At 42.2% G+C, this 24,166-nt stretch overlaps 1 protein-coding gene across 7 annotated transcripts in view; it reads right to left on the minus strand.

The window, feature by feature from the left end:
• Positions 1–3,912: 3,912 nt before the first annotated feature.
• The window catches only part of Zfp326 (zinc finger protein 326), a 39,833-nt gene continuing 19,579 nt past the window's right edge, over positions 3,913–24,166 (minus strand). For all 7 annotated transcript variants that reach the window (XM_087584343.1, XM_087584338.1, XM_087584342.1 and 4 more), the window contains 5 exon segments: positions 13,853–14,000; positions 12,703–12,802; positions 9,587–9,717; positions 8,388–8,483; positions 3,913–5,083 (listed from right to left, as the gene is read on the minus strand). In XM_087584343.1, the coding sequence (XP_087440469.1) occupies positions 4,709–5,083; positions 8,388–8,483; positions 9,587–9,717; positions 12,703–12,802; positions 13,853–14,000 (850 nt within the window). In that variant the 3' untranslated portion in view covers positions 3,913–4,708.

The raw sequence follows: 24,166 nt of genomic DNA on the forward strand, positions 1-24,166 counted from the left end.
TGCCTGACCTTCCTTCCACCTGAAGCCTTACTCTTCCTGGCAGCTACCAGGAAGTTCGTATGGCTCCTTTAAACAAGACTGGCAGAGCAGTTCCTGAGGATCGCTAAGACACAGGTGAGGCCTTTTTCTCCCTCTTCACTGGATAACGGGAGTCCAGGTTTTTAGGCTGCAGAATAAGGAGGCTCAGTCTTTGACACATGGATGTGCCCATCTACCACACATTGGCTACTCAAGGCTTCCTTAGGACTGAGTTTTCTGTGTGAATCTGCGTGCATGTGTGTCTGTGGTTTGTGTGCTCAGTGCCCAGAGGCCAAGTAACGCGTGGTTCCCTTGAAACTGGAGTTACCAGCGGCTGTGAGCCGCATGTGGGTGCTGGCAGCAGACCGCAGGTCCTCTTCAAGAACAGCAAGTGCTCTTAATTCCTGAGACACTTCAGCCTCCCATAGCTGTTATTTTTAACTTTTACCCATAGTCAATATTAAAACAATTAAAATATACACTGAATAATCCACTTGAAACAAACTGACATAGAGACCATCAACTTTTAATAGACGAGAATATAGGTTTGTTTACCCAAGTATTTCACATTCTTCACTAAAATATGTAGTTTCTTTCATGTGGCTATCCCTTACCTCAGCTCATTTCTGTACCGTATACTTCAGGTTTCTGTTGTGGATTGAATTGTAAAATTCCCACTGGCCAACGCTAGTAGAAAGTTACTGGTTCCCATGAGGGAACGACTGGAAACCAGCTATCAGTGATGGCTTTCCAGCTGATACTTTGGGATGTTGTCTCCAGAATCAATCACCTGCCTGAAGTGTCCAGTGTCCTTTCCTGACATTTCTCAGAGTTAGGCGAGTCTCAGCAGCACCGTTAGGACTGTAACTTGAGCCTGAATGCTTGCTGAAGGTTTCCGGTAGCAGTCGTCGGACATAGCAACCCCATGAAAAGACAGCCATTTGTAACTCCAGTTCCTGGAAATCTGATGCCCTCTTCTGGCCTCCAGTGGCACTGCACGCACATGGTATACAGACATAGAAAACACTCATAGGCAAACAATAAGAAATCTTTTTTGGGTGTCTGTTTCTGTCTGTTCTTAGCTCGACAGTAACTTAAAACAAGTTTTAGTTAAAGAGGTATTTCCTGGCATCTACCAAGACAACCTGTGTCTGTTTCCCACTCAATGCCCCAGTAACTAATTGTTCATGCTGAGTTAAATGGGTTATGTTGGATTCAGTGGAAAAAAAATCCTATTTGCTATTAAAGACAAAAACTCTAGAACTGAAGACTAAAGGAAGAGAAAATGGGAAGATGTGAGAATGGATGCTTCGGAGGAGCCTGCAGGGTTGCTAGGGCCAACTGCAGGGTTGCTAGGGCCAACTGCAGGGTTGCTAGGGCCAACTGCAGGGTTGCTAGGGCCAACTGCAGGGTTGCTAGGGCCAACTGCAGGGTTGCTAGGGCCAACTGCAGGGTTGCTAGGGCCAACTGCAGGGTTGCTAGGGCCAACTGCAGGGTTGCTAGGGCCAACTGCGTTCACCCAGCCACTGGCTTTGCAGGTGTTGTTTGCATCCCAATAGACCCCAAGTACGTAGTGTATTACTAAACAGTCACACGTATTGTGTTGCTGATGCTGAGAGAGACCTCTGTGATGATGACAGATGTAAAGATCGTATGGGGTGCAGAAGGAAACTACGCACAGCTTAGTTATCGGATGAGTCTATGTTAGAAGAGCTCCAGACCAACATGGCATGGATTCAAGCAATTTCCTGAAGTTCCATTACAGGTACAGAAGAAACGCGCTGACTAAAGAGCCACAAATATCGTCACACAAGAAAACAAGGATGCTACGAGATGTCTGCAGGAAACTAGAAAACAAGGAGTCAGGTTCTGGTGACTTAAGAAAGCCAAGAAACGGGTTGGGGATTTAGCTCAGTGGTAGAGCACTTGCCTAGCAAGCGCAAGGCCCTGGGTTCGGTCCCCAGCTCCGGAAAAAAAAAGAAAACGGGGGAAAAAAAAAAAAAAGAAAGCCAAGAAACTGACAGCCATATGCAGGTGACAAGGAACTGCCTTAATTAAAAGGCAGCCAATGTGGGGTCTTCCTATGGCATGGCATGGTCCCAACGATGACGTGCCATAAACTGGCACTGGCAGCTCAGGTGGAGGAGCCTCTAAGACTCAGAGACAGCACTGGCTCAGACACTAATGCACTGAAGGAGAAAAGGGGCACCCCCTGCACAGCTGCTCAGACAAGCACTGGTGACAGGACAACTGGGAAGACAAATGCTCAGGGGTCCTTGTTACAGCAAGGAAGGCAGAGACAGTAAGGACTGCAAAAGTTAACTGCACCGCAAACCTGCAAGCCAGCAAATGGAAAATTCATTTGAATGTCTGAAAACATACCTTAACACCATCTTACAAACAAGCCCATTTATATAAGCTTATTACTACACCAAGGCTCTTCTCTCATTCTAAAATACCTCTTCAAAGTGGCTGCAGAGGTTGTATGTATGTATGTACTTACATGTGTATGCATGACTCTTCCTTCAAATCTCAGACGTCCAGAGACATTCTATTAAAAACTTCCAATTTAGGGCAAGACGGCTCAGTGGGAAGCACCCCTTCCAAATTCAGCAACTGAGTTAGATTCCCAGGACCCGCATGGCAGGAGGAGAAAACCTGCTGCTGGCATCTTACCACACTGTGAATGCCAAGACTGCTGCTGACTGCCTGTGGTGAGGCTCAGCCTTAGCCACACCTTTAATCCCTCTGGCTGCAACACTGACTTGCCCTTAGGACACACACATAATCCCAAACAAGGTGAGATTAGAAGGAAGAAAAGCTGTCTGAGAGTGAAGTTTAACTGAGAGGCAGACAGAGTTAGGAATCAGAGAAAGGTTTGACAGAAGGAGTCAGAGATAGGACTCGTCCAACTCTCACGAGAACAGCACTGCAAAGAGAAATTATTAAGAGCAGCACAGAAAGGCGCTGCGCTCAGTGCATCAGTGCAGGGGGCTGAGTCAGTGGGAGCTGAGAGGCGACTCAGGAGCAGTTACTGGCAGCTCAGTTCAGGGCGTTCAGGGGCAGTTTTTACAGTTTTACACAGACAGGTTGCAGAGAGAACAGGCCACATAGAGGTGGAGATAGAACGAGCTAGGGAACAAGAAGGAACCAGATTAAAACAGATTGCCAGAGTTCGTTTGAGGCCAAGCAGAGCAATTTAGTCAGAAGCTGAGAGGAGTTTGAGCCAGAAGAGCTGGGTTTAACCAGCCAGCCAGAGCTGAGAACTAGAAAGGGTGAGCTGATCAGCAGTAGGCCTTCACAGGCCTTCAAGACAACATTTACTGCAGACGAAGAGTTACGTTTACAGGGCATGGAGACAGGATGTCCGGGGCTTGCAGGCTACCAGCCTAGTTCCAGCTTCATAAGGAACCCTCTCTCAAGGGAATAAGGTAAATCACGATAGAGCAGGGCACCGCATCCTCCAGACATCTGCACCCACGTCCACAGTGCCCAGACACCTGAGCACACCAGTGTAATCCTCACATGCACACTCCTACAGATGCCCACGCACTCGCTGACGTAGTGCTTTATCACACAGGCTATCCACCCAATGCCTCCAATTGCCGAGGTCGGTTTCCTTAGAAAAGGTTGGCACCCTGAGATGTAAGAAGTACAACTCCTGGTGCTCACCAGGCTGGTAACTGCACAGCCCTGCTTTTCAGGGGCACAGACCACCTTGTAAGAATGACTTGAAACAGGCCAGTCTCACGTCCTCTTGGTTAATATGTAGGTAGTTTTGTTTTTTAAAGGAAAATATGAAAGAGTGAAAGAGAAACAACTATTTTTTTTTTTAAAACCGAAGGGTTGATTTTTGGTTTTCCAGGCAAAACAGACATGACAAAAGAACACAAATTATTTGTATTAAATTGTATTTTCAGGAAGATTACAAGGTTTGACATAGGCACAGAGAAAAGAACAAACTAAAGCTAGTATAAACAAGGTCAGTTACAGACTGACCTCTGAAATATGTTAGAAAATATACAGTAGTCACACTTTTTAAAAATATGACTGAGGAAAAATGTTTTAATTCAAGTCTTCTCAATCACTTGAAATACTTGTGAGCTAAACTCATACATTAAGGCAGATATTGATTTTTAAATACTCATTTAATTGATGAAATGTTTAAACTGCAATCAAAGGAGAAAGTTCTTGTTTTAAAAAAAAGAGAGAACATTTTATTGCTACAAAGGGAACTGTACACAAAATCCTTGAAGCCATCTTAATGCTAACTGCTATTCAATGTAAAAAAAAAAAAAAACTCCAATCAGGACAAAATACTTGTCCAATCAATCTAGAGGAAGTGTTCAAACCTGAACGCACACTTTAAGGTTCACTCTGAGAGCAGCATTTACGTTCAAATGATTACAATGGGCAGAGGAGCAACACACACCAGGAATCCTCAACACCAGTAAGGTAATAAAACCTAAGCTTAAAAATCATACAAACAATTTATCATATCTAAGTTTGGTTTCTATAAAAACTAAACTGAAATCATCTTAACTTCATTTTATTAAACAAGTGTCAAACATTTAGAAATTATATAAAACAAACTTTAATGTGTGGAATGCATGCAACACGGTGTCAGCTCATGTCCTAAGCTACTCAGCATCCTCCACGTCCTGCGGTGGCAGCCAGCGAAGCGTGGAGCCTACACCTGACTGTGCTCACACTGCTCAGTACCACAGGCCTGGGCGGCAAAATCCTCTGCCCCCTCCTCCTCCTCCTCCTCCTCTTCCTCCACCTCCTCCTCCTCCTCCTCCGCTTCCTCAGCCTCTCCCACTGTATCAGCTTCCCCTGCTGCTGCTGTTGCGCCCTCCTCTCCCTCCACATCCCCTTCTTCCTCCACAGATCCAGCTTCCCCCCCTTCCCCCTCCTCCTCCCCCTCCTCCTCCCCCTCCTCCTCCTCCTCCTCGATGGGTCCATCGATCTTCTCTTCTTCGTCCTCTTCATCCCCTTCGTCCTCTTCATCCCCTTCCATGTGCTGGCCCTGAGCAGGATCTTGAACTTCAAAAGGATTCTCTCCCTAAACAAGACAAACGGCTTTTACACTCAGCACATTTGCTTCTCCATGACCAAGATTTGCTGTATCTTAAGAAAAAAATAGTATTTGAAGTTCATTTTGCTTATGACAAATCTATTAAATATTTTAAGTATCTACTTCATTCCAATTGAGTATATGATTAGTTATTTTATATTCCTTAAATTAGAGCACTTTTTAAAAAGCCAAAGACTTTAACTGAATTTCTAAACTCCTATACAAAATACAAGTAGAAATATGTTTTTGATACAAGCAAACCAGCAGCGGCAGATGATCTACTTACTAACGCAGCTACTCACTGTGCTTCTGTTCTGGGTCTCATAAGAGCTCAAGGAAAACTGTATGTACCTTGCTTTACCACTAGACACCATGCCTTATACTTAACACTTGCAAAAATTAGAGAAACATTTTTGGCAAACATTCAAAGGTACAATTTTGTCCTTTTATTACTTTTACCCTGTGTGTGCATATGCATGTGCACCTCTTACATGTGGAGGTCAGATAACCATCAGCTATCTGTCTTCCCCTTCTAGAACCCAAGAATTCAATTCTGGTCACTAAGGCTAGTGGCAAGTGCCTTTATGTGGTCCCTGGGGTCAGTGCCTTTATGTGGCTGAGCCACATCAGCAGGCCGGTACTTTATCTTAGCAATTATTTATCTGGATTAAGTCTCATATAAAATAGACATACTGGAGACTATATTAACATGTGAAACCAAGAGGGAGTAAGGCCTATTAACAATCTGCTAAGGCTGGTGCTACATTGTAAGATGGACCACAGAGAAACCTGTAGGATCAAGTGTAATAATAAATGTCTGGGTAGTGCAGGGTAATGATTCAGAATGGGCTTAGAAGGCCCAGTGTTCCATTTTCATACAGAAGAAAAGGGGAGGTGGACCCCGATGAAGACGACTCTTCATTATAGCCTCTGGTAAGAAGAAGACTGTGAACCATCGATGTGGGGCATCAGGACAGAGTATGTGCGTTACCATGGGGAGGGAGAAAGAAGTGGTGGGGCATGCTACATACAATTAGAAGTGAGGTGTACAAATGTTTCTTCACCCCATAGAGAAGAGTGGCCAGAGCAAAGTGTTTACAGAATAGATGTACATGGAAGTCAGCACTGAGCTAACAATGGACTTAAGAGTCCCACATGATGGAGGGGCTGGGGATTTAGCTCAGTGGTAGAGCGCTTGCCTAGGAAGCGCAAGGCCCTGGGTTCGGTCCCCAGCTCCGAAAAAAAGAACCAAAAAAAAAAAAAAAAAAAAAAAAAGAGTCCCACATGATGACAGGAGTGAGTCAGGCCTGGGGTGAAAGCTGAGAAGCAGCCTGCACATGGGCAGGGGTGAGGAGAAATGCTCAGAGCAACAGTGGAAGCTTAAAGGAAGGTTATAAATGACCAGCGTCAAGCAATTCAGACACAAGCTAAAGGGGGACTGGAAAATCATCAGTGTCCATCACTGGCAAAGACGAATGAGGAAGGCTGAGGGTTCGTTTTACAAGTTTTAAATAAGAGTATCATAATTTTTGTGTGTTTGCATGTGACTGCAAGAATGTCCATGTATGTGGAAGTCAGAGGACAGCTCCTGATGCCATTCCTCAAGCTGTGCCCCATGATTTGTGAGGCCAGTTAGGCTAGGCTAGCTCAGCACAGAGCCTCAAGGATGCTCCTATCTCTGCCCCACAGCACCAACATGACAAACACGCAGCCCATGTCCAAGTTCCTCTTAAGTGGGTTCTGAGGTCACACGCAGGTCCTTACATTTGCACAAGTTGTTTACCAAGTGAGCTAACTCTCAAGTGCCAGGATGTTAATTCTTAAAGCACTAAATGTGACAATCGGATCACCAACAGTCTTATCAACAGTTTGTAAAGTATGATAGAAGTGGGAGTAGAGCAATAGCAGTTGTCCAAGAGCATGTCTTTATAACGAATCTCCTCTAAGTTCACAAAAGCACATGTAAGCTGTCAAGTCCTGAAGCCCTTTCCTAAAATACTAACTTCTAACCAACCTCAGACAGTCTGAATCAAAACTATCAGAAAGAAGCCTAATAAGAAACACTTCAGGGGCAGGGAGTGGTAGGGTACCCTTCGATCTCAGCGCTAAGGAGGCAGAGGCAGGTGGATCTCTGTGAGCTTAACAGCAGTCTGGTTTACAAAGCTAGTTCTGGGACAGCCAGGGCTACGCAGAGAAACCCTAACTTGGAAGGGAGAAAGAGAGGGAGGGAGGGAGGGAAGGAGGGAGGGAAGGAGGGAGGGAAGGAGGGAGGGAGGGAAGAATAGAAAACACTTCAGAATACTAACCCAGAGGTCTGCACAAGGCTTGGACAGTTGCTTATTTAACCTTTACAAAAGATCCTGATTCTATTCTTCCAGGTGAGAAGTCTTCAGTTACAGCAAATAACAGGAGGTGTAGAACCTCACAGGGGCAAGCTATCTTCTGAAGTATGGTAAGAAAAGGCCGTAAAAAGGGGAGATCCAGAGTCCAGAAACGATCAGGTCACTCTTTAGGGAAAGGGTGAGAATTGTCTGTCGAGAGGATACTGATATGGCCAGGGTATCAGATCCAAATAAGGATGTGAGGATGATGAAACAGAACATGGATGAGGAGAAGACAGTGACCAAGTAAGGACTACACACAGATCTGAGGGAGCAGCTCTCTATCCTCCTAGTGATGTGGGGAGTGGGGAGAGCAAGGATGAACTCTCGGCTATGTGAAGAGGGAACAACTTGAAGCAGTAATTATGGAAGACATAAGTCAACCAAAGGCCTGGGGAAAAAACTCAGGAATAAAGCACTTGCTATAAATGAGAAACTATGGTGTGAGTCTCAAAGCCCAAATTAAAAGCCAGGCCTGGTGGCATAAGCCTGTTATCCCAGAGTTGGGGAGACAGAAACAACTGGGTGGCCAGCAGCTTCACTAAATATGCAGGCCCCAGGCCAATCAGACCCAGTGTCAAAAGCAAGGCGCAAAGCTCCAGAGATGGCATACTCAGAGGTCCCTCCAGTCTGCGCACATGCGCACACACTCGCAAATGCACACACATGCACATACACACACACAGAGGAAGCATGTACACACTTACCACATGTGACTGAAACTAACATCCTGACCCTCTAACACACACTGATTTAGAGCTAGAAGGGGGAGGAGACAGGAAATGACTGCCCCCTCTCCCCCCTGATCCAACATTCCCCTTAAATGCCTGTGCCTGTTTCCGTGTCATATCACAACTCTAACACATAGAACTATACAAGGCATTCTAAAAAGCTTTTGTCCAAAGCCTCACCTTAACGAAGCGCTCATACCGCGCCTTCACGATGGGGTTGTTTAAGATGCTTGTAGCAGTCAGCACACTTTCCCTTTTTATCTGTTCCTTATAAGCCTGTGGAGAACAACACAGTGAGGCTCTGGACAGCCATGGCATGGGAAGCTTAGAGATTTAAAGTGGTATGTTACACTAATTTCTATATTTAAATCACTTTTACAACAAATTAAGTTATAAGTGGCTATAGCCATTGTGCTTGTAATCTAACCATTCATGAACTGAGACCATAAATTCTCATAAACCAACACAACACAATATAACACAACACAACAACACAGCACTTCCAAGTGTAAGTCTTTTACTCCACACTTATCAAAACATCCAACATAATCAGTCTTCCTCAAGGCTTCTAAGAAGTTATCACAAAACATACTACACAATAGAGACAAGGTAATGATATGAGGCATCTTCCGCCGGACAGCAAAGGAGTATGAAGTGAAATTCACATCTGACAAAATGCAGACTCAAGCCTCCTCTTTTTAGTCACTAATTTTTAAATCTTCAAATCCATTTTTCCAAAAGATCTCACTTTTCACACTATAAGTCCCCATGTTTTCTGAAGTAGAGCCCACTCGGTAAAGCCCAGTCTAAAGGAGAAACAGCATGCTCCATGAACAAGCAGCCTGTATGCTGTCGAAGGGTATCCTGTTCAGAAGCCACAAGACATAGTAAATGCAAATACTAATTTTAAATGTGCTTTCCCAAACAAAAACAGGCCAGTCATAATAAAGTTTTTCTTTCCTTTTTGTTCTAACACATATATATTCACAAAATCATTTTGTAGCAACTTAAAAATAAAAAAGAGTAAAAACAAAAACTGCTCTTCAGGTGTGAGTTCCTAAATGCTCACTATTAGAGGCCCCATTTTACTACGTATTACATGTTAGTTAGCTGACCCCTTAAACACACACAAAAGAATGACTCCAGCTTCATCTAACAGATGAGCAAAGTCAGATGACGAACTTCTTTACCACGAGGATTCTATCCCAGAAAGCCTTGCTCCAAGTCCATGGTCTCACTATGATATGACTCTGCCTCTAAGCTGGCACACAGCTGGCTGTTCACTGAAGATATAGGACAGAGTGTCTGAAACAATGGCCAAAGGAAATTGTAAAAAGCTGGTAGAAAATTCAAGAACTGTACAAAGATCCCAGCCTTACCTGCTTCCCTTTGCCATGGTCAGGAGACTTGAGGTGCAGCTGAACTGAGCTGTGCAAAGCAGGGATGTACATGCTACAAGCACTACAGTGAACGGTCTCCACTTTCATCATGTGGTCATCGGCAGTGACACCTATAAACACGTGTATTTAGGGAAGAAACGCCCACATCCTTACTCCTGACAGATCAAGTTCTCACTAGCTTCTGTCATCATTTTTATTCCTTTCAACAAAGGATCAGAGCATGTAGGCGTGTGTCAAGTTCTGCACCTCTCCTGTCTATAGACATAGGGGGTTTGGGGCTTTGTCAGAGCCTCCTAGAAGTGGAGGTGAAGGTGGCTGTACCTTAACTGATGTACATTTTCTTTTTTTTTTTTTTTTCCGGAGCTGGGGACCGAACCCAGGGCCTTGCGCTTGCTAGGCAAGCGCTCTACCACTGAGCTAAATCCCCAACCCCTGATGTACATTTTCTTAACCACTGAGCCACCTCTCCAGCCGGTCCCTCTCTTATCTGGTAAGTCACTCATGCATACCGCTTTTAGTCCACCTCCTCAAAAAACACGGCTAAATGGATGTTATTTTAGTAAAATAAGATTTCCATAATTATGTACATGAGTGGGCAGGAAAAGCAAAAGAGATGCCATAAGGAACAAAAACTCTATCCTCAGTCTACAGAATGCCCGCTCTAAGGAGTCTTGGGCTGAGTGTGCAGCTCACTGGTGGAGTACCGCCTGGCTCCTGGTGCGAAGCAGAGTGGTGGTGCTGTCTGGGGAGGCGCTGCCTGGTGAGCCACAGTGCACTGGTGGGCGTGGTCTGCAGTGCTTACAGCCTCACCCAAGTGCAGTCCGTCTCCTGCTTGTGTTTGTGGCACAAGTGTGCGCTCTCAGCCTCCTCCCTCTCCTGGCCACACTCTGTATGTACCATGCCAAGGCATTTTAGCCTTACATGGTACAAGAGGAAGGGCCATTCATTAATTTCCTGATATTATGTGATCACAGAGTAAAATTCAGAGAGAGAGAGAGAGAGAGAGAAACTGAAAGTAAATTAGAAAAAAAGCTACTATGTACTCTTCAGAGAACATGTGAGGATTTGAACAAATGCAGTATGTTTTTAGATTTATTTCGCACAGATGCATATGTAACGTGTTTGGTGCCACTGGAGGTCATCAGAGGGTGCTAGACTCCCCAGAATGAGAGCATGAATATTCGGAGTGGCCATGTTGGTCCTCGTAGTCAAACCTGGGTCCTCGCGAGACTAACACGTCTCCAGCTCCCAATGCAAGCTCTAGGGAGTAAATAACATGTTTATTCAGCATGTCAGACTGCACCTACAGGGGCCATGCTGCACTGGATGGAAGCTCCACGGCTAACTCCTTCCTTAGGCTTTGCTGGATGGTAGAGCTACTTTTCAAGAAAAATATTTTGAGTTTTTGTTTCCTTATTTAAAGAATAGCAAAGGAAATGACAGATTTTGGAGATATGCTATGTTATTCAGATTTATTTTTATTATCTGTTAACTTTTTGCATCTGTGTCTGTGTGGGCAGTCCTGGTACTGAGACCAGAACGTCAGGCCCTCCTGGAGCTGGAGTCACAGGTAGCAGTGCACTCCAATCGAGGCTCCCAGGCGACACTGCATGCTCCTAACCTTGGTCATCTGTCCAGCCCCAATGTTCGTTTTATGACTCCTGAAAAGATAGCGGCGGGCAACTGAATGCACGAAACAAGGTTTCAGAGAACAGATCTGTGCTAGACCTGCAGATACAATTCCCATAGACATGTTCATTTAAACTCGGTGTAAACCTGAAAGAAATATAAAGGAGGAGAATAACGAAGTAATGACTGGAGAAGAGCAAAGACCGAAGGCAGAGCAAGGGGACCAGGAGAGCACTGGGACAGGAGAGGCTGGGAAACCTACAATCACAGGCAACCGAGTGGGTGGGAATGCGCATTCACTGAAGAGGACTTAAACGTCGATCACTTGGGGTGGGGCTCACACCTGTAATCCTGGCGCACAGGAGGCAGAATGCTGCAAGTTCAAGGCCAGGGGCTACATAATAAGACTGTATCTCAAAACAAAATAAGGGCCCGCATTCTGCGTGAGCAGACTCATCGGGCTAATGAGAGTGGACGCTGTAGGTGTGGCTATGAGAGCTAAATGACGAGGTGTCGGGTGGATGAGGGTGAAAACAGCATGGTCGGGGTTAGAAATAGACCACGCTCAGCATGGGGCTGGTGCCTGCAGAATGGCTGGCTACAGTAGTTACCTTTTTGTTCTTTATTTTTATTTTTTAAATAAGAACAGGCTTATATAGGCTTCAGTGATAGAATCAAAAAAGAAGGAAAGACTGAAAAAAGAGTTAATGATCTGAATTTCAGAGAGAAATAACAGAACTGGAGAGAAGGCTCAGAGATTAAGAATCAGAAGTGCTCTTGCAAGGGATCTGAGTCTGATCTTAAGAACCCACAAGGGGGCTTGGAGTGACTCCGGGTCCAGGGTAGAGGAAGCCTCTTCCAGCCTCTTTGGGGACTGCATCATGAACAGTACTCTTCCTACACATGTAATTTTAAATTTTAAAAAAATCATTTAACTCTAAAAACAACTGAAGAAAGTTAAGAAAACCAGCAGGAAAATTAAAGACACATCCTTCATCTAATGCAGCGGTTCTCAAACTGTGGGTCAGGATCCCTTTGGGGGTTGCACATCAGATATCCTACATATCAGATATTTACATTACAATTCATAACAACAGCAAAATTACAGTTATGAAGTAGCAACCAACTGGTTCCCAACCTTCCTAACACTGTGACAGTTCCTCATGCTGTGGTGACTCCCAACTGTAAAATTATTTCATGCTATTTCATAACTATAATTTTGCTCCTGTTAATATAAATATTTTTGGAGAGAGAGGTTTGCCAAAGTCAAAACCCGGAGGTTGAGAACCTTTATACTGAAGAGAAAAGGTAACCATAATAAACACAGAGAAACAGGAAGCCAGGAAGTCTACGTCTGACACACTACAGCAAGTGTGACTGTAAAAGGTATCCATCTTGAGGTCTTCAGATTATGATACACAAAATATAAACATACATTTATAAAAATGACTTTCCTAAATACTCACCTTCCATAATATCTTTTTCAATTATCTTGTAAGCTTCTGGGTGATTAAGTGTTTGTTGCTTACGAATAGATGCTTTTTTAAATTTATTCACCATACATTCCTAGAAAATAAAAAGGATATAGACTGTTTCCAAGGAGCACCTACTGTATGCTCATCCTATGAGAAACACCATCACTAACAGGGATTGCTGCTCTGTAACAACAAGAAACCCACGATTTACTTGAATAGACTATTATGAAACACCAAAAAATGGCTTCTCTGTTCACAATGTCTTCTAGGCATCTAGAGTAAGAAATCAGAGGCTAGATGGTGACTTTCTCAGGTAAGAGGTGAATCATAACTGATGGATAGAAACCCATTATGGGAAAAGGACAGGAACAAATTTTAATCTAATCAAAGGACACGATTCTGCTAGATATAGAGGTCTGAGTGAACACTGTATTTTTAACTTTCTACCAGCCCAAATTAGTTTTGTGCAATTAGCAGTCCAGCTCAGGCCTCCTCTCTTAGCATTTCTGACTAAAAGTATTGTTTACTTTCTTAAATCCCTACAGTATTCCTGCAGTCTTGGCATTTCCACCTAAATAAAATTATCTGTGCACCTATGAACAGGTTTTATTCCAATTACAGTTGGCTCACTAAGAGAAATGCTAATGTCTTCAAAGTAATCTACTAAAATGACAACCACATGGAAGACACAGGCAGACAGACAGACGCCTGTCCGTCCGTCCTCCCTGGCACTGACGTCCTCCCTGGCACTGACGTCTAGTGGCAAAGTCATTCAGCTTCTATGGACACGAGTTCATCTGAAATGAAGACTAATGTACCAGCATATTTCCGGGCTGGACTCTGGAATCCGGTGGATTCTACAGGAGTGACAGATGAATCAACGAATAGCTAAAGGAATTCTTCTTCCTGACAACGAATAGCTAAAGGAATTCTTTTTCCTGACAACTTTTTCAGAAATAACTATGAGAAATGAGTTCTCAAGTTAAAAATCCAAATTCTAATATGAAATTCACATCTAACTAATTTTAACAAGTTTCCTTAAATGAGTAATTATCAGTTTTTCAGAAACATAAACAGGTGAGAGAGAAATTATAAACAGAGATCAAATAAAATATTTCCCACTTCAAGAAAACCTACTTACATGTAAAAACTCCATAACTACTTTATCAAATTTGGTTTGTTTCTGAATATGATCTAATGTTTCTTGGTGTGAAGAACTTTCCAGATGCAGTTCAATGTCTTTTTCTTCAAAGGTTCGAAATTTACAAAATGAACATGTGAATGCCATTCTGTAAGGAAAAGAAACCCCTTTGAATATCACCTTATTCATTTACAGCTTCTAAAGATGGTTATTAGCTGCAATTATTCTATTTTAGAATTCTGAAATTAAGGTAGAGGGGAAAAATAGTATTTAAGTTCCCATTCAGACAGCAGTCACTGAAGTAACTCTGCATTTTAAGCTTCTGGTATAAAAAATATAAGGACCAAAAAGGTGATAACCTCCAGCATGGGCCATTCAAAAGCTACAATAAATATAAAGAACCATCGAGTTCCAAAACCTCCACAACAAATTTCACATTCTGGCCCACCTGCAGGTCTCTAAACCATTAAACTTCTAAAGCCAGATAGAAGCAGCAATTACTCAATTCCACAAGGCTCTGGGGTCTACAGTCCCCCAGCAGTAAGTCAGGAGGACAAACAGGCCTAGAATGCACACATAGACATTATTTAAAGATGAAAGTCCACCCAAAGTGAACCCTCCACGGCTTTCCAACATTCTATGTAAGCCGTCATTTCTTTTTCCTTAAATTATGACAACAGTCTCCTGATTGGGATCTTTTGGCACTGCTATTACATTCATTTCCTGAGTTAATAAGTTCAGGAGCTAACTGCTCAGCTCTCTATTTGTGATCTTGGGCAAGTTATTTCTCTGGCCTTAGTCTTCACAGAGGTGACACATGAACCCCTTAAGATGGCTCCTGTAATAGTCATTATTCAGTTAATTAGTGCTCCTTTCTACAACAGGTTACAGCTTAAATGCATCACTGACTCCTTAATACTCAGAAGGCAGGGTGAGGGCTGGAGAGATGGCTCAGCGGTTAAGAGCACTGACTATTCTTCAGAGGTCCTGAGTTCAATTCCCAGCAACCACATGGTGGCTCACAACCATCTGTAATGGGGTCCAATGCCATCTTCTGGTGTATATGAAGACAGCTACAGTGTACTCACATACATAAAATAAATAAATCTTAAAAAAAAAAAAACTTCAAAATGCCTTGAACTGCTAGAACTGCTACTCTCTCCTTGGCAGTACACAGAACATACTGTGTCTTTAATAAACATTTTAATTATGTTATACTTTTAAATCATCACTTCCTCCCAACCCAGTTTTCTACTCTGTATTATCAATAAAACGCTTACTTGTTTGCTTTTACCTTAAGGCAAGCACACCTGGATTGTCTCTCACAACTCTAGCATTCTTAGATCAGTTCAAGTAACACCCTCATCATGCTGCCAGTGATTCAAAAATTATTGCTAATAACACTGACTACTTCATATTTCTCTTCTGGCATTTTTTCACCACATACTGCTGTGTCTCATGCCAGGTTCCCTAAGTAGTACACACAGCTCCCGCTTCCTCATAGTGAAACCATTCAAATATGAAGAAACCCATCCAAAACCAGTCACTTACCATCAACCCCACATCTTCCTAACAAAGTAAAATTACTCTGGGTAATAAAATAACAGTACATAAGGCTGTAGATGTAACGCACGAGTACTGCACATCTGCAATATGTGTTAGGTCCTGGTTTAATCATGAGTATTGGGTTTTTTTTGTTTTTTTTTTTTTTTTTGGTTCTTTTTTTCGGAGCTGGGGACGGAACCCAGGGCCTTGTGCTTCCTAGGTAAGCGCTCTACCACTGAGCTAAATCCCCAGCCCCATGAGTATTGTTTTTAAAGCCTAAAACACTAGAGAATTTTTTTAAAAGATTCATATTCTATAAAATGATTAATTCAGTTGAATTGTCAGGCTTAAAGCTATGGAGGAAAAAATAAATATATGCGTCTTTAATTTTTTCCTAATTGCAAAGTTTATTCTACTAACAGTTATCAAACTCAGATCTATTTTCAAATTTTAATGGAAAAAGTACCCAGAATAATTAAATACAAAATTTAATCTTATAATAAATAATCATATTTAGGCTCCTATATATTTAACACAAACTCTTTAATTTCCACACTACACTATAACTATTATTTATGCCAATGGAATTTAAAGAAATATGGAGCAGGAAAGAAACACAGAACAAATGGTCCTGTTAAAACTCCCACTGCACCACCCAGCTAGACCACCTACTTCCTTCTCCAGGTCTAGCTCAGTGAGTCTCTGATCTCACCCACTCACCCTTTCTCCCCAGTCCTTCAGCTCTATCCCAGGCCACACCTAATACCCTGGCCTAGGTTTCTGCCAGAATCCTCTCTACCTACCTGTCAGTCCACACAGTCCTCCCATGCTACATCCAACCTCACACCAAGCCTGATCTGATGCCCACATTTCAGGCTTGGACCAGAATCCTATCCACCGCCCCAGTCCACTCACTTCATTCCACAAGCCATGTCCACCCTTTAGTTCCAACCTGCACATCCTCTCTTCTGCCCTAACCCGCTTATATCAGACTGAGAGCTAACAAAACACCTCCACGAGACAGACCTCACCAAAACATACAAACAAGATGAAAGAACAAGGCAGGGCCTTCTCGTCAATCCTACCAGTTCTGTAGAAATGCTTCCCAATAAAAACTACCTAAATGAAACCAAGAACATAGAATTTAAAAGGAAAACCATAAACTTTACCAAAGAATTCAAGAAGTTTAAAAACACAAAAAAAACTCAGTGAAAGTAAGGAGACAGAACTGAAGGAGAATAGATTCCTAAGTGATGTCTGAGAGAACATGAACCAGGTTGAAGGAAATGATGAAGACAGGCCCAGGGGACAGACACCATGAACTAATCAAATCCTCAAATTATAGACACAGATGAAGGAAAAGAATCCCAAGTTAATGGTATAGACCAGATAGATGTTCAACAAGTTCCCTAAACTATGGGAAGTCAGTCACACTCAGACAGATAGAAGTACACAGAACATCAAAAACACTAGACAAGGAAAGACGCTCCCCATTGCCATAGCATAACTAAAACACTGAGTATATATACATACAAAGTGGGTTGAACTTGCAAGAGAAAAAGAACACACAAGTCACATGTAAACAGCTATGGGGATTAACAGCTGATTTCTCAAAGAAAATGTTGAAAGTCAAAGGATCCTGGAGCAATGCAGCCCAGGCCCTAAGACTATGACAGCCAGCCTAGACCAATACACACAGCAAAACTATCTATCTACCATGATTGAAGAAGAAAGAAAACCTTTCTATAATATAAGCAGCACAAAAACATATACAAAAACCAAACCTAAGGAAAATACAGGAAGCAATAATTTGGGCTGAAGAGAGAAACTGAGAATAGCATAGACTATGAAAAAAAATATGAAGCCATAATTATTAAAACACATAGTACCACTGAGAACCAAACACCAAGGACCAACACTATGATGACTGTAACTAACAAGTACATTTCAATAGTGACTTTAAATATCAGTGGCCTCGATTCTTTAATCAACATACACATACTGGACAAGAAACAAAATCTGTTTGTCTGTTGTCTACAAGAAGCAACACATCATATCTTTAAATATAGGCACTGCCTTAAAATACAAGGACGGACAAAGGAACTCCAATAAAATGGGATCAGAAAGCTAGCAGGCTCCTCAGTCCTAATACCTAACTAAACAGACTTCAAACTAGAACCAAACAGAAAAGATACCGAGGGATACTTCATTCTAATAAAAGGGACAGTTAACCAACAGACATCACCATCCCAAACATATGCACCAAATTCTGCAGCATGCTATTTAATTTAAATCCAAAACAAAAAACACTACTGGATTTAATGACACGGATTAATATCAATCCATTAGTAGTAGGGGATTCAAAAGGGCCATGGTGGCACAAGCCTTTAATGCCAGTACTCAAGAGGCAGAGGCAGGTGGGCTCACTGAGTTTGAGGTCAGTCTGGTCTACAGATTTGGGTTCCAGGACAGCCAGGACTACACAGAGAAGCCTTGTCTCCAAAACCAAAATCAGGGGATTTCAATACCTCACTTTTTCCCAATAAACAGGTCATCTAAAACAAAAATAGAGAAACATCAGACTTATTAGCATCATACATCAAATGGACTTAACAGATATTTACAGAATATTCACATAAACACAAAGAATATACATTCTATAAAGCAGCACTGAAGCTTCGCTGAAATGAACCATATCCTGGGAACCAAAACAAATGTTTACAAATTCAAAAGGACTAAGATCACTCTTTGTATCCTATCTGACCACTATGCAATAAAATTTAAAGCTGACAGCAAACGCATTTCTAGTAAATACAAAACCCATGGAGACTAAAGAATATGTTGCTGAAAATGAAACGAGAAGGAAAAGTTTCCTGGAGTTAAATGAAATGCAAACACTGCAAAGCCTTTGGGACACTAAGCGCAGCCCCATAGGGAGCTCAGGTCTGCAGCTCAGGTGTTAAAGAGCTCACGCAAATGACGGTGATGCCAGCCAAAGACGGGAGGAACAAACCCAACCCACACCCAATCAATGGCAAAAAAGAATAAAAATCAAGGAAATCAATGAAACAGAAACAACAAAAACTGCACAAACAATCACTGGATCTCAGAGCTGTTTGAGAAGATGAGCAAGATTGACACACCCACTGCTCAACAAACACCCCCAAAAAGAAAGGAAGGCAGGCAAGCAAGAGGAGTCAAAATAACAGTCAGAAATGAACAAGGAAACACTACAACAGACACCAAAGAAATTCAGAATATTATAAGGAAATATTTTAAAAACTTGTACTCCATTAAGCTGAAAAACCTAAAAGAAATGGATGGATTTCTAGATTCTGCAAAACTGCCAAAATTAAAGCAAGCAGTGAGCAACCTAAAGCTTTCCAGGTTAAAAAGCAAAAGACCAAACACTGAAATACTAGCGCAAACTCCCCTCCAACCACTTCAAAAAATAGAGACAGGAGCACCTCCAAACTCCTATGAAGCCAGTTATCACTCTAAGACTAAAGCCAGGCAGACAGCTCCTACCCCCTTCAAAAATAATAACTGCAGGGCAATATCCCCCAACACGAGACTCAAACATACTCAGTACAACACCTGCAAACAGAATGCAGACGGACATTAGAAAGACTGTCCCACATAACCACGCTGGCTTTATCCCTGAGTGCAGCGATAGTTCAACATGCCCAAGTCAATGATGCAGAACTCACATACATAAACTTAAAAAACAAAAACCAGATGCGGAAAATGACAAGATCCACCATGCCCCAGGGGCTTAGAGAAGACATAACAACATGGTAAGCGCTACCTATGTACAAGACACTCACAACCAACATCATAGGTGGAGAAAAGGTTGAAGCAATCCCACTGAGGTCAGGAACAAGACAGGATGTCTACTCTCCCCACTCCTTTTCAATACTGTGCTTGAAGTACTAGCCACAGCAATAAGGCAAGAGAAGGAAACTACAGAGATACAAATAGGAAAGAAATCAGACTATCCCTACTGCAGATGACATGGTAACTATACAGACCCCAGATGTTAGACCAAGAAGTTTTTATAAATGAAAAAGTAAGCAATGTGGCAATATACAGGATCAACTTGCATGAATCAATAGCTTTTCTATACACCAACAACAAACATACAGAACCAAGATGGTGGACACATTCCCACTCACAATAGCCTCAAAGAAAAGTAAGTATCTCTGAATAAACTCAACCAAGGAGGTGAAGGACCTCAGAAAAAAGAAGACTTTAAGCCTCTGATGAAAGAGATAGAAAAAGACAGTAGAAAATGGAAAGACAGCCCATGCTCAGGGACTGGAAGAATTAACATTAGGAATATACAGATTCAAAGCAATCCCAATCAAAAGAAAGTATCTTCAACAGACAGTGTGCTAACCAAACTGGCTTCCACATCCGGAAGAATGAAAACAGACCCACATCTGTCACCTTGTACAAAACTAATTCCAAATGGATCAAACACCTAAAAGTGAAACCCGAAAAGGCTAGAAGAAAACAGGTAATATCCTACACGATACAGAGTAGGAAATAACTTCCTAAATAAGACTTCATTTGTCCAAGAATTAAAGCTAACATCTGACGCATGGACTTCATAAAATTAAAATTGCCTCCACAGCTAGAGAAACAATCCAAAAGGGGAAACCCAGAGAATGGGAGAGAATCTCGGCCAGCTACACATCTGACAGAGGATTAATATCCAGGCTATATAAAGAACTAAAAAAAAAAAAGAAAAAAGAAAAAAAGGCCCAGTCAAAATATGGCCTGGGACCTGAACAGAGTGGTCTTGAATGAAGGGGGGGAAGGGCTAAGAAAAATCTCAGAAAACGTTCATCATCCCTACCAAAAGAAAAAAAGCAAACCAAAACAACTTTGAGATTTCATCCTACCTCCATCAGAATGGCAAAAATTAACAAAACGACCAACAGCAAATGCTAGAGGGGCTGCAGGGGAAAAGGAGCCGCCATTCACTACTGAGGGGATTGCAAACTAGCGCAGCTACTGTGGACATCAGTGTGAGGAACTCCAAAGGCTAAGAACAAACCCACCACAGGACCCCACTACCCCACTCCTTCACTACTCTTTCACAGCAGCTGGGAGATACAAACAGCCTCGATGGCCTTCAACTAGCAAATGGATAACAAAAATATGGTGCATGTACACTGGGAAGTACTATTCAGCTGCAAGAAAAAAGAAAAAAGTTTAAAAAAAAAAGTACTGAGTGAGTTACCCCAGACCTAGAAAGGCAAATGTAGCATGTTCTCTCTAAGTGCAACAGTGGCATCCATACCCTGGCAGTAACCAAGAGCTCTGATTGGACTTACGACCTACTCAACTAGAGGGAAATCATGGTGGACCCTGAAGACCTAGCCAACAAGGCTAGTGAGGTCATGGATCTGAGGAACAAGCTACAACCACTTAGCAAACCAACATAATGCCCAAGTACACTAAATGCAGTCATGGATAAGTCCGCTCTTTACCTCTCATAAAGGAAACTTGTCTTTGCAACAAACAAAGACCGTAAAAGAAAACTACAACCAATCAAAATGTGGACATGTGGAACCTAGTCCCCAAACACCTCCCAGACCTCACTCTCAGAAACACTGTGGACATGTGGAACCTAGTCCCCAAACACCTCCCAGACCTCACTCTCGGAAACACTGTGGAAGAAGGGGAAAGACTAAGAGACAAAGGATCAGGGAATTTGTTGTAAAATGTGTCTCCTAGTAATCTTAGAAGCTACACCATAAAAACTCACCAACATGACTACCTAAACATGAGCTGAACAAGGACCTGCCAAAGTCTCTACAAGGTCTCTACAACGTGAATTATCGACAACTGAAGAAGGCTGAAACTAGGAAAAATAGTCTTCCCCAGGGCAGAGCACAAACAGTCAGCCCTGAAAACACACATGCAAGTAACACCACACCAACTCATATTTTGGAACATATACACAGGTACATACACATGCATGCAAGTAAAAGTTAATAAAAAAAAAAAAAAAAGAGCCCATGAGGCTCTTTTCAAAAAGAAGAAGGGGGCGGATATGGGAGAGTCTGCAGGGAGAAAGGAAAGGAGGAAATAACATAATTATATTATAATCTCAAAAATAAGAAAATTTTATAGAAAAACAAATTATAACTCTTTATAGAACAATTCTTATTACGTTTAATTCTACTCTTTCTCAAATACTTGTAAATTAGGAACAATAAACCAGAAAAAGACCAGATTATTAAAGCTAGATACAAGATTTTGTATTCGTACTTTGGAAACTTTATATTCTTTATTTTCCTAACATAAGGAGTCTTCTTAAAAATTTCCTGGTGGGGCTGGAGAGATGGCTCAGTGGTTAAGAGTACTGACTGCTCTTCCAGAGGTCCTGAGTTCAATTCCCAGCACCACATGGTGGCTCGCAACCATCTGTAATGGGATCTGGCGCCCTCTTCTGGTGGGTCTGAAGACAGTGATAGTGTACTCACATGCATAAAAATAAATAAATAAATAAACAAACAAACAAACAAACAAATCTTTAAAAAAAATTTCCTGGTGGAGTCAGATATGGGTGTTCCCTGAGAGGCTCTGCCAGAGCCCTACAATACAGATGCGGATGCGAGCACGGAGACTCCAATAGAGGAGATAAGGGAAGGACTGAAGGAACTGAACAGGTTTGCAACCCCAGAGGAAGAGCAGTATCAACCAACCAGACTCCAGAGTTCTCAGGGAATAAACCACCAACCAAAGAGTACACATGGAGGGACCCATGGCTCCAGCCACATGTGTAGCAGAGGATGGCCTTGTGTGGCATCAATAGGGGAAGCCCTTGGTCCTATGAAGGCTTGTTTCCCCAGTGTAGGGAAATGCCAGGGCGTTGAGGTGGGAGTGGATGGGTAGGAGTATCCTCATAGAAGTGTTGGGAGGGGATTTAGGAGAGGGGGGGAAGGGGATAACATTTGAAATGTAAATACATAAAATATTCAAGAAAAATAAAATTAAAAAGAAACTGTCCTGACAGACAGATTGGCACATGCCTGTAATCTCAGCAACTGGGAGGCTAAGGAAGGGGCTCACAAAGTCAAGGCCAGCATGATACAGAGGGAGACCCTGTTCCGTCTTTTTCCTAATACATAATTTACATTTTAAGTATGTATTTTTCTACTTTTACCCTTTTCTCCATAGTAATCTTCATTTTTAACAAAAGCTCGAAAGGTAATGAGTCAAAACTTTATCAACTTCATCATTCTCTAAACTGATATTTAATTCCCATTAGGATTTAATGCAATCATGTTGTAATGATAATTTCTATAGATTGTGTTTTTAGGTTATTTACTTGGTAAAAATCAATAGATACAAAGTTGTTTAACTTTTTTAACCTGACATTTGATTTCTAATAGTTCTAACATTACACAACTACCCACTAACTGAGTAAATCTGCTCACTTTTCGTTTGGTTTATGTTACTGTCTCACATGTTCCCTCGAGGTGTTCCTTCACTAAAGTACACATCATACAGCTTAGTTTTCTTTCTTTCAAAGTAAGTGGGTAACCTGTATCAAGGTTAATGTTTAAATGAGACATCACACATTTCTTACAATTATATTTTCTAAGACCACTTGCTGTCCCTCCCAGTTGTGAGTCCTAAGGCTGAAGAAAAGGCTCAGTGATTAGAGCACTTGTTGTTCTTGCAGAGGACCCAGTTCAGTTCTCAGCACCCACAGGGTGGCTCACAATCCTAACTCCAGTTCTAGAAGATCCTATGCCCTCGGACTTCTGCAGCCACTGCACACAGATAGTGCATATGAATACATGCAAGCAAAGATCCATATCATGAAATATAAATCAATTGTTTAAAAAAAAAAGGTTCTGAGTCCATAGTCAAATCTATTCATCTTTTTCTAAAATTCATTTACTTTTATTTAGGTGTGGGGTTCATTTATTTATTCAGAAGAGGCCACTGAATCCCCTGAAGCTGAAGTAACAGGCAGATCTGTGCCTCACAACATGCTAGGACCTAAACGTGGGTTTAGAAAAGCAGTACATTCTTTTTACTGATGAGTCACCTTCCCAGCCCTCATCATTTCTCTCATACAACTGACCTTAAGCCTGGAAAAAAAAAGTTACAGAGAAGAAAATCCTTTGTTTTACTCTTCTTTTGCATTTTTTTTAAATTTATAATTTCTCTACATAGGATACGAGGATCTAAACTGACTCTAAAACTAGTTGTTTAATCAAATCTTTAAATTGCATGCTACTGTAACCGCAGTCTGCTCATCACAACTGTGTTCACTGCTGGGCATCCCTGAGCGGGCACTCATCAGTGTGCTTGTCTGGGTCCTTTACACATCTGTGTACCTGTGGGTTCATGGACAACTCATAGGGAAATCTCCTATGAACTGAGCAGGCAGCCAGCAAGCTCAGCAGCCCCGCCCCCACTGCTGACAGCACGCTTGCTACACCCACTCTGTAGGTTATGGGGTCTCCCGCGGGTCTCATGCTGTGCAGCACACACTCTTACCCAGCAACCCGCCTCCAGGCCCACAGCATGACCTTCCCATGTGCCAGATCTAAAGATACCAGTGCGTACTCTTTCCTCACTCTTTCAGAATTTTCTCTGGCATCTCTACTGGAAATGACACACACTAATAAAACTCAAGCTGCCCTAGTCAAGAGCGTCACAGTGTTGCTGCTGTCAAATCCACTACTCAAGTGCTGGGATTATAGTTACGCTGGTGTACTCGGCTCCTGCAGTACTGAG

This window comes from Rattus norvegicus, chromosome 14 (assembly GCF_021556685.1).
Source record: "Rattus norvegicus strain SHRSP/BbbUtx chromosome 14, alternate assembly SHRSP_T2T, whole genome shotgun sequence".
Lineage (NCBI taxonomy): Eukaryota > Metazoa > Chordata > Mammalia > Rodentia > Muridae > Rattus > Rattus norvegicus.